This window comes from Bombus vancouverensis, unplaced genomic scaffold, assembly GCF_051014615.1.
Source record: "Bombus vancouverensis nearcticus unplaced genomic scaffold, iyBomVanc1_principal scaffold0062, whole genome shotgun sequence".
Taxonomy (NCBI): Eukaryota; Metazoa; Arthropoda; class Insecta; order Hymenoptera; family Apidae; genus Bombus; species Bombus vancouverensis.
This window is the reverse complement of record NW_027468953.1, coordinates 113,483-123,804: the sequence shown is the minus strand read 5'-3', so window position 1 is coordinate 123,804 and position 10,322 is coordinate 113,483. Positions and strand designations below refer to the sequence as shown.

At 32.0% G+C, this 10,322-nt stretch overlaps 3 protein-coding genes across 10 annotated transcripts; 1 reads left to right on the top strand and 2 right to left on the bottom strand.

Moving 5' to 3' along the window:
- Positions 1-97: 97 nt before the first annotated feature.
- LOC117162967 (adrenodoxin-like protein 2, mitochondrial) lies at positions 98-8,001 on the bottom strand. 4 transcript variants are annotated; one of them, XR_013061551.1, is made up of 7 exons: positions 7,837-8,001; positions 7,424-7,623; positions 1,766-7,273; positions 1,622-1,668; positions 1,301-1,491; positions 1,094-1,206; positions 98-429 (listed from the first exon to the last, which is right to left on the bottom strand). XR_013061551.1 is itself a non-coding variant. In XM_076627428.1 (4 exons), the coding sequence occupies exons 1-3, from the start codon at positions 1,768-1,770 to the stop codon at positions 817-819; spliced, it is 375 nt and encodes a 124-aa protein (XP_076483543.1). In that variant the 3' UTR covers positions 98-429; positions 797-816. The 4 variants fall into 4 exon arrangements, 2 of the variants coding, with proteins under 2 accessions (XP_076483543.1, XP_076483545.1); XR_013061552.1 differs by lacking the exons at positions 1,301-1,491; positions 7,424-7,623; positions 7,837-8,001 and adding an exon at positions 694-929 and having other exon boundaries at positions 1,622-1,770; XM_076627428.1 differs by lacking the exons at positions 1,301-1,491; positions 7,424-7,623; positions 7,837-8,001 and adding an exon at positions 797-929 and having other exon boundaries at positions 1,622-1,770.
- LOC117161842 (survival motor neuron protein-like) lies at positions 1,481-5,628 on the top strand. 5 transcript variants are annotated; one of them, XM_076627399.1, is made up of 6 exons: positions 1,481-1,561; positions 3,140-3,322; positions 3,448-3,562; positions 4,896-5,193; positions 5,315-5,385; positions 5,454-5,628. In XM_076627399.1, exons 1-6 carry the CDS (start codon positions 1,481-1,483, stop codon positions 5,510-5,512), a joined length of 807 nt encoding a protein of 268 aa, XP_076483514.1. In that variant the 3' UTR covers positions 5,513-5,628. The 5 variants fall into 5 exon arrangements, with proteins under 5 accessions (XP_076483514.1, XP_076483515.1, XP_033199471.2 ...); XM_076627400.1 differs by lacking the exon at positions 1,481-1,561 and adding an exon at positions 1,882-2,022; XM_033343580.2 differs by lacking the exon at positions 1,481-1,561 and adding an exon at positions 2,807-2,950.
- On the bottom strand, positions 7,726-10,306 carry LOC117163877 (uncharacterized). The gene is made up of 6 exons (XM_076627440.1): positions 9,707-10,306; positions 9,336-9,406; positions 8,722-8,919; positions 8,353-8,641; positions 8,008-8,176; positions 7,726-7,949 (listed from the first exon to the last, which is right to left on the bottom strand). Exons 1-4 carry the CDS (start codon positions 9,767-9,769, stop codon positions 8,395-8,397), a joined length of 579 nt encoding a protein of 192 aa, XP_076483555.1. The 5' UTR covers positions 9,770-10,306; the 3' UTR covers positions 7,726-7,949; positions 8,008-8,176; positions 8,353-8,394.
- Between the last annotated feature and the right edge of the window lie 16 nt (positions 10,307-10,322).

Sequence of the window (10,322 nt, the reverse complement as noted above, 5' to 3'; positions counted from 1 at the left end):
CATCTTAAAACCATTTAAGTCTTCCTTAGTAATTTCTTCTTATCTTTAATAGTAACGAAAATAATTTAGATGAACGTTTTAAAATTGACACCCTGTATATTAAAAATAAAAGATATATTTTCTTCATAATTGGATAGGCTTTTTACAATGGCAATGTACAAATATCAAAATTGCAATTATACTATAACATATGTATATATATAAGCTTCACATTTAAACACAAGATTCTTTATTATATTTTTTTAATACCAATATTTTAATAATTATAACAAGGGTTTTTTTAACAAGAGATGTATAACATTGTATACAAATTTTCAAAAACCTATAGATAATTTCAGTTATGCTCTTGCATCATTAATTGTTGATGGAACTCTTACCTCAATTCCATCTAGTTCCTTAGACATTACTATTTGACAGCCTAGCCGTGACCTGAAATTAAATATTATATAACTGAATATGTCAATAAATATATTTATTGCTATACAAATTAATACTAATACACAATAAGATTTCTATTTATCCATTTGAAAATCAACATTGTAAATATGCTAATTCCAACATAGATTTGTAATGATTATAGGGTCATAAATAAAAAACTATGAAAATTTATTATAATTTCAGTTTCGTAGTATTCAGAGATAGCGATTTGAAATTCTACATTGAGATGCAGATTTCGAAATACCCAATACTAACCTGTTTTTACATAAATTTACAAAGAAAAATTCACTTTATAAAATATTAAAAGGTAATAGAATTAATAATGTGAATGATTTGATACTGATTATTATGAACTAACGTATCTGTTAATTCATATGCTCAATCCAACATGTCTAATTCTTCATCTGTTGGTTTGTCAGGAAGTGCATCATAAACTTCTTTCGAAAATATTAAATGGCACGTACTACAAGTTAATGTTCCTTCACAAGCACCTATATCAATTATATTTTAATATTACAACATACTTATATAACAAAGTATCAAAAGTTAAAAATAATAAGAATATTAAACTTGATAAAAATGAAAATTTTCAAATATTTTCTACCTCAAAATTATTTATTTTAAATTAAGTAAATTATGCTTCTTTAAAACATACCATATCCATCTAAATCAATTTCATTATTTACTACTATGTCTAATATAGTATCTCCAACTTTCCCTTTTGCTTTGATTCTCTCTCCACTTGCTTTAACAAACGTTATATTTACTCTGAAAATAATATTTATGAAAGATAAAAATTATCTCAATATAATTATTTTCTTTATTTTTTGTGTTTCTTCAATTAATCTTCTCTTAATTATACCTTAATTATATGTATCACTTATGATAATAGAAATAATTTAAAAATAAGATATACTTGTCTTAATAATACATAAATAAAATTCGTATATCATATATTTATAACAGTGTTATATTTTTAGTTGTTCATTGTCAATGTTGTTCTTATTAATACTATTCTATTAATACTATGTTATTTTTCTAGATGTTATACTCCTACAAAGAGAAAAATTTCTTAGACATTATTATTAGCATTATTATTTTGACACCAATTTTATATTGGAAGGTAAGTACTGAAATTCTATTAAAAAAAGAAGGAAAGCACAAGAAACTCTGTATCACTTACTCTTGTTTTTCTGAAAGTGGTTGCGTGGTCGATATTCCTCTTGTTGCCTGCAAAAAGGGCAACGTTGTGTTGCTTGTATATTTTGAATAATTTGATGCAATACCGAGAATTGATCTCGAAAATTTTTGTAATTGATTTACTAACGCCATTCCACTGTCATAAATATCATGAGTATGGGACACCCTGACCGAACACCAGATAAGTATTGCGGAAAATATCAATTGTAGATCAATTGTACTTTGTACAGAAACTTTTACGGCATTCTTCGGCTGGTATACTGGGACGTTCCTTTACTGTGATAGGTTATAAAACGGTTCCTAACACAAGTGACGTATCTCTACCGGACACGTGCTCTTCGGGCCACACGTTTTATGATACAAGACCAGCAAAATGATCAATATGTAATTTTACATATCTTACATTTTTTCCAAATGAAATATTGTTTTTATTAAACGTTTAAAACCTCAGGCAACATTTATTTCATCTGATTTCAGTTTTACAAATATATATCTATAATACATATCTGTATAAATTACGGTCTGGTTATATCAAACAGGGACCGACACTCGCTAGGGAAAACTGCCCAAAAATTGAATCGTAAAAACCAATATGAAAGACAACAAATTTCTCGTTCTGCGGAACAAATAGAAATGAGCAGAGTATCTTTATCTTTATCTGAGACATTCAAAGCGTATCACGCATACGCTAAACCTGAAGAAAACTTTCTTGTCTTCCATGTTCATTTTTCCCTTTCCATTTCCGAACGGTTTCTTCTATATTTATTTATATGTTCGTGATTGATGCTATTGACAACATACAACTAAGGGGAAATACGAATAGTAATAAATAGATGTATAATTCATTATGCAATTTTATAGAATTAAATCTTATTTATCTTCAGATATAAAAACTATATTTACCAGCTGAAACACTAACGCATATGCAGTATAATATAATCTACTTAACAATCTCGTTTTAGTTATAATATGTGATTAATTCTTTTGCTATTTCGCTATAAACAGTTTTTTGTGCATACAATATTTTTTTATAGTATTCTAATATATTGTTAGATATTGTAAAGAAAGTAAAATACAGTTATTGAAGTCTGGGAACATTCAATGTTAACCTTGCTTCAAAAAATAATCTTTCGAATGAATGGGGAATAGATTTTTAGTATTATAGTTGGTATAATGTCATCATTGTTTACAATGTGTTAGAGTTAAAGAAATGAGACAAATTAATATTTCAGAAGCAAATTCAATATTTAAATGATGTTATTTTAAAATGGCAGATGATATGAATGTTCTTTTTATACGAGGAAATGGAAACGTATGTATGGTAATGGAAACGTAATGGTTTTAATATTATTTTAGTACAAGATCTTAGCATAATAGTAATTAACAGTATCCATTACCTTTTAGTCAATTTTTGAAAAATGACATATATGATAATTTGCAATAGTTTGATAATAAAATACTTGTATCGATATTAATAACGTATAATTTGCTATCTCAAAAGGATACAGACACAGCCAATGATAATGTTTGGGACGATAGTGCATTAATAGAAGCATATGATAAAGCAATAAATTTAGCAAAAGAAGAAGTTATCAAGCGAATGGGAATGGATGTTGGAAATTCTCAACCGAAAGAAAACCTACAAAATCTTAAGCAGCCTAAACACGCAAGTAAATTACACAAGGTTGTGATTTTGATAGAATATTACAAATTTGATACAGAATATTATTAAATATATTGATTAAGAAGCAAATTATTTTATTTTGCTATTTACTTATATTTATTTGTATACACATCTTTTCTCTATAGAAATGGATCATAGGAGCACCTTGTCGTGCAATATACTCAGAGGATGGAGAAATTTATGAAGCTATAATATCAAAAATTTACGAAAACAATGGCACGTGTGTTGTAAAATTTGTAGGTAATACCTTTAGCATGATGGTTATGTCAATTAAGAAATGTACTAAAAATACATATATATATATAAAGTAAAGGCTTTCGCATAGTCTATCACAGTGTCATTCAGCAGGTCCTTAACTGGGCAGGAGTACCTGTCAATGTCTATGGGGAGACCCGTGGGATATAGGGTCATGAACCATAAACATGCATGTTACTTATTGTTCATTATTAGCTGCTTGGAGCTAACAACATTTATATGTCGGAGATGAAAGAACACCGGAGCCTTTGGAATTTTGGATAATCCCGCAACATTGTAACCTAGAGTCTACTATAGCTGTAATTGAACAATTGTAGTTATTCAACCCGATTGTAATTGTTCGAGAGTCGTGATAATGAGCTTGGGCTCGAGGCGACAGTCAGTCGCCGAACGTAGCCGCGGTCACGGGATGAACGCTTTGTCTAACAAAGGTATGGAGTAATTCTATAGCTCTCCTTAAAAGAAATATTCGTGGCGACACGCGACAGTAAACATTCCAACGGTTTCTGTCCTGTGGCTCGCCACACGCAGACCCTATTCTTCGAGTAAGATGATTGCCAGATGTCGATGCGTCTCCGCAGTACATGTTCGGCTAGCTCGAGGGCCCGTTATAAATCTTAAGGTTTAGTTAACTAAAGTCCTTCAAACAGACAAACAGTCTTTGTCCCAACTACGGGAAGATAGGGGAGACATATTTTTCAACGAGCGGCGTCTTCCACTAGCAACTTTCCCTCGAGGGCGGCTAGCATCTTTTTCTAACCACCGATATGGAGATTGACCAATTAGCAACGCCAATTTCCCTTACTTTCTGAACGAAGGCTTTTCTCGACGAATCCGATGATCTCGTGTCCTTAGACACACCCCATTATAGTTTTCCTCTGTGGCATGATCGGGACGGGAAAGACATTCTTTCTTGCAGCCTCATTGATGAAAGGAGTAACTCTTTACGACCAGTGAATATTACGCGTCCGACTTAGATTTTGTGAGTACGTTCATCTATCATCCCGTCGACCGCGGATTCGTTATTGAACCTAGGATCATTGTCATTAGTTTCTCGAGCACCTAACTACCGCGGTTACTTGTCCGGTTCTATAATAATCGTATTTGCACTAGTCAATGTCTTCTCCATTGCATAACGACAACGTGTAACCCAAACGAAGATTCGTTTCACGCCCCTAACCCTAATTCTAATGTAAACCCGACATATACATATACATTTATGCACGGGAAATTCTAATACATTGCCTGTAAGGACAGTAACTGAATGGCACTCAGTCATTCTATTAAATGACAAAAATTTCTTTTACTCTGTGTTTAGGCTATGGTAATACAGAGAAAGTCGAGTTGAGTTCTCTTTTAGAATCAGAAGGTTTGCAAAGTCAAATAGCACAACAAAAGAAAGCTTTGGAAGAGAAATTCAATGAAGAGAACGACGAGACTTGTGAGACTAATTTTTCTACAAATGTAAATTCGAAAAAATATAATGTAGAAAAAATGGATTGTGACTCTGAAGAAGCAAATGCGTATAAACATCGCTTCATACCGGGACCATCTTTCAATTCGATGACTGATATAATGCCACCTGCACCTCCTTTACCACCACAATTAATGACCAAGTAAGTACAATTTAAAAATTCTAATGGAATGCTGAATACTTCTAATATTAATAAGTAATTTGGAATAAGTTTAACATTTTATTTGGAAAAAAAAATACGAAATTTTAATAAAATGTACTAGATTACCAGATAATGATACAGACGCACTTTCAAGTATGTTGATGTCATGGTATATTAGTGGTTTTCACACAGGTAATTATTTCACATAAGTATTTTATTGTATATTAAATTTTCAATGGACTATGTTATTTCTTTTGTAGGTTATTATCATGGTTTGAAACAAGCAAGAAACAATCAAGAGAACAGGAAGAACTGTTGATTATATCAATTTTTTCAATAACAATATAACGATAATATAAGATATTAAAATAAGATATTATAATAAGATATAAGATAAATATAAGATATTAATATAAGATAATATAAAATATAAAACTCATTGTATTTATTTACTTCAATTATTTGAAATAAAGAACAGCTTTATTTTCATATAAGACTTTATTTTTTTAAAAATAATTACTAAGATAAGAAAAACTAAAAAACATATTTTTGATAAAATACACTCACATATATATGTCGGGTTATAATTAGGATTTAAGGCGCGTAATGATCCTTTGTTTGAATTAGCCATTGTTTTTCGAAACAGAGAATATATTTACGTGAATAAACAAGATTTTACAAAATATTATGAATAATGAGTTTAATAAATAATAAGATTAACAAACGATAAGTTTAACTAATAATTAGATTAAAGATTAATAAGTTTAACGAACAATAAGAGGAACGAATAATATGTCTTACGAATAATGAATTTAACGTATAATGAGATTAACGATTGATAGGTTTCACGAATAATGAATTTAATTAACGCTATTAACAATGTTCCGGGGTTCAAACGAATCCACGGTCAACGGGATAACTCTTTACTATGTGTAGAATAATTTTAAACACAAAATACAATTGCTGAGACACTCGGTAAATTGCTCGATGTATCACTTTCCAAGGCGATCACACGAATGAATATCTGATGAAAATCTTTTTCGCTATACGACTGCATTTGTTTGTTATATGCTCGCTGGAAACATCGAGAAGGTTCCAATCGTTGTTGCTAGGCAATTTCTGTCAAAAGTTTGTTGTATACTCTTTGGAAACATCGAGAAAGATTCAAACGCCGTTACTAGGCAGTTTCTGTCTGGAGATTGATTCCTAATACAACGTGTGTCCCATTATATCGACATCTCTAAAGTACAATTCTATGTGATTTCTAGCGAGAACAATACAACCGATCCACACCTTCGTCAGGCAAAACGTTTATCCCGTGACCGTGGCTACGTTCGGCGACCAGTTGTCACCTCGAACCCACTTTCGCTTTCACAAATATCAAACAATTACAAATGACAATTGCTTAATTACAGTTATGATAAAATCTAGGCTAAAGCATTAGAAGGCTTCCTCAAAATTGCGAAGGGAAGGCTCCGGTTTTCCTTTCATCTCCGACATATATAATACAAGGATATAATACAACCGAACATTTTAAACTTAACCTATAGCGCGTGCGCGCACACACACGCGTACACATGACACACATGACACACATGCGCGGACACACATGCGCGCACACACATGCGCGCATACACACATGCACACACATGCGAATGATTTCTCGAACGATAATCCATTTATTTATATTTTTCAATATCTGTCCTTACGATTGCGTATTTATTTGTTCCACGTATCATATTTATCTATTTGCATAACTGTAGGTGACATTTTTTTTAACAATTTTGCTAATATTTCATAACTTTTTAATTCATATTTCAAAGTGGTAACAGGTGTTTCTTTCTTTTCAAGTCTCCTCCATATCGGGCTTATTTCTAGTAGCCACGCTTGCTTACAAAGCAATTTTATATCTGCACAAGAATGTCTTTCAGTACATTTTACTATGTGGTTTACAATATCTGTATTTTCTAATAAGTGGTTGCTAAGGTATAATTTGAATATATCAAGTAGAGCAACTTCATTGGGTAATGATACGTATATTTGCTTTTCGAGACGCCTGAGTAAAGCTGCATCAATGCCCCTAATAACATATTTACAATAAATATTATCGTTCTATTATACTAATAATAATGAAGGAATACTTCAAACAACACAATAACATATTTGGAATTTGGAGAAATATTACAATATTTTCAACTTAGAAAACATTGAAATAACGTGATATACGTACCAAGGGGAATTAGTTGTAGCCAGAAGAACTACATTAGAATTCTCATTAGACACTAATCCATCCAATCTAGAAAGAAGTTCTGATCTGAATCTCTTTGCAGGTTCAGACAATATACAGTCTCCTTTATTTGTGGCGATCCAGTCAATCTCGTCGATAAAAATAATTGTAGGCGAATGACTATAGGCAAATTCAAATAAAACCTGTTCAGTTTAACAAATGTATTATTCATTAAATATTATATTCGAAATTCCTTAAATTCATTGCCTCATCACGAATATGATATCATTTCGTTTTCCAAACAACTATTCTATTTATATATAAATGACGAAAAATAAAATCAAATCTTTTTATACCTAGAATCTCTCCTTCATAGACAAAGGAACAAAGAAACTTACATAGACAAAGCAACTTACACGTATATACTTCTCGGAATCGCCTCTCCATTTGCTGACCAATGAGCTGGCAGTTATGTTAAAAAAGGTGCAATGGCATTCTGTCGCGACTGCCTTCGCTAACATCGTTTTCCCTGTTTTGTATATTTCTTGTAAACACGTACAGAAATGAAAAGAATGCGAGTATCTTACCTGTACCAGGTGGGCCGTACAGCAAAATACCTCTCCAGGGGGAAAACGGGCCATCAAAAAAGATAGGATACTCAAGGGGATACACAATGGCCTCCTTAACAGCGGTTTTACATACTTCTAGGCCTATAACGTCATCCCAATGTACATTTAATTTGTTTACTATGATCTCCTGTGACGATACAAAGATAAAATGGCATCTTCTCTATATTAAGTAAACGTTACGTAATTTGATATTTGAAGCGTTACTGAAATCACGTCATCGTCGATATACGTTGAACGGTTTATCGATGGGAATTTTATCGTTTAAAAGCTTTACGATACATATATTAATCGAAAATAACTTACGCATGAGATGTCCTCAGCAATCTTTCGTAATTCCAGATTATCTTAATAAAGCTTTTCAATGCATTTCAATATCTTCAATTGCATGGATTGTTCCTTTGGGACGTTAAATAGCTCTTCTGATGAACGTCCATCACTCTCATTGGGGAATAGTGACTTCACTGTCATTGCGAGATTAATATGATTCGTATTGTCATCAGTTATCTTCTGCTGTAGATTTGTCTCTTTCACAGGCTCACTTCTCGCTTCTTTACTAACAGATTTGGCTTTTGTCTCAATACTTCTACAAACACTGGATCATATTGTAATACGATACGTTGAATATGATACGTTGAATACCGTTTAATATCGTTAAATAATTTAAATTCTTACGTTTTGCTTGCATTTGTCACTTCCCTCGTCATTTCCCTTCCAGTTATTTTCTTACACAATATGGGATATTTTTGAAATTTCATCTTGTAATAATTTTCATACTCTGCAACGATAATTTCCAAATCGATGTTGTCGCAGACCCGATGTTCTGGAGATAGACGAGCTTCCCGGAATAATACATCGCTAATGTCTATATACCTAAAGAAATGTAGTTTTTAATTAATTATAGTTTTTAACTGATTAAAAATATTTTTCGCAATGACTGAACACTATAAGATAACCATCAAACAACTGTTTTATCTCTAGGTAAGACAGGCAAAAGAATGTATTTACTATATAAATCCTCGAAGATAATTTCTTGTCTTCTGCTCTTTAATTTCCAATTTTTAGATGGATAAGAATAATTTGAATTTATATTTCATATATTTGTTTATAACTAGTTAATCTACATTATCGATTGAGTTATTCTTAACTACTGAATTACCGATGTCGAATTTTCAAATTTGGTTTCGCCTTCTCTTTCCACGATGTCCACTGATTTCTATTTCGATTGGTCACTGACACTATTCAAGAGAATTGGAACTAGGAATATATTTTAATTATAATATACTCACCCATTGTGTTCCAAATAATCACATACAAGGTATAATATGTTCCGATGACGTTCCGAAATACGACTCTCCTCCTAATATAATTATTTTTTCATTACAATAATATAAGTTTTTTCATGTAATTTTTTGTTACATTTGCGAATTCAACGAGTTACACATGATTTTTCATGAAACACGAACGTTAAAAATATTTGATACAGCCTAATTATAAAAATTGTTAGAAGCAAAAGTCATAGATACTATGTGCGAGTATCGCATGAAACGAACAGCTATTAAGAGAACTGCAGCAATATTACAAATCAAATAACAAAACACACTCGTCTGTGACGTGGAAATTCTAAAATCTAAAATCTAAAATCTAGAATATTCCTTACCTTTTTTCGCAGATTATAAAATATCTTATTCATACTACCTTGCATCGATAAATCACCGTTCATAGTGACACTTTCAAATCGCCTATCGTTTCTCAATGGATACGAGAATATCCGTTTATTGCTTTAAAAACAACCCGTCCATTACGTTTCTCTTAAAAAATTCTTTCAACTCCGTTGAAAACCGAGCATTAAACAAGAGACAAACGATTTGTTGCCATGGAAATGTTTGGTTCACACATAAGCAACGCACAAATATAATGATAGAACAGCTGAGTGTGTGTACTGTATAGTAAGATGGATGCAACATGGAAATAGAAAGAGAACACCATGTATAGATACTTCCTGTCCTTGTTTAATCAGGCATGCACACTAGTGGACACTGACGCTGCTCGTATACCTCTGTTACATATTTCCTGTACAAGTGCGCGTCATTAGACAAGGACGGAACATCCTCTCTCTACTTCTCTATCGCGTTTTTAGTTCGCTCACGCGCTCTGTACTTATATCTATTACATTTCCACCATAAGCAGCGGCCGTGCAGTGACTTACAAAAGTTCCGAACGGTTCCATCCTGGGCGGACGGTTAATTGCGTTCGGTACTTCGAGACAGGAAGGT

Coding starts and splice junctions, on each gene's coding strand:
- LOC117161842 (XM_076627399.1), top strand. CDS start 1,481: ATGTTATACTCCTACAAAGAGAAAAATTTCTTAGACATTATTATTAGC. Junction 3,323..3,447: donor ACGCAAGTAAATTACACAAG/GTTGTGATTTTG, acceptor TTTTCTCTATAG/AAATGGATCATAGGAGCACC. Junction 3,563..4,895: donor GTGTGTTGTAAAATTTGTAG/GTAATACCTTTA, acceptor CTCTGTGTTTAG/GCTATGGTAATACAGAGAAA.
- LOC117162967 (XM_076627428.1), bottom strand. CDS start 1,770: ATGGCGTTAGTAAATCAATTACAAAAATTTTCGAGATCAATTCTCGGT. Junction 1,207..1,621: donor CCACTTTCAGAAAAACAAGA/GTAAGTGATACA, acceptor TATTATTTTCAG/AGTAAATATAACGTTTGTTA. Junction 930..1,093: donor AATTGATTTAGATGGATATG/GTATGTTTTAAA, acceptor TAATTGATATAG/GTGCTTGTGAAGGAACATTA.
- LOC117163877 (XM_076627440.1), bottom strand. CDS start 9,769: ATGAACGGTGATTTATCGATGCAAGGTAGTATGAATAAGATATTTTAT. Junction 9,407..9,706: donor TTTATAATCTGCGAAAAAAG/GTAAGGAATATT, acceptor TAATTATATTAG/GAGGAGAGTCGTATTTCGGA. Junction 8,920..9,335: donor GATTATTTGGAACACAATGG/GTGAGTATATTA, acceptor ACATTTCTTTAG/GTATATAGACATTAGCGATG.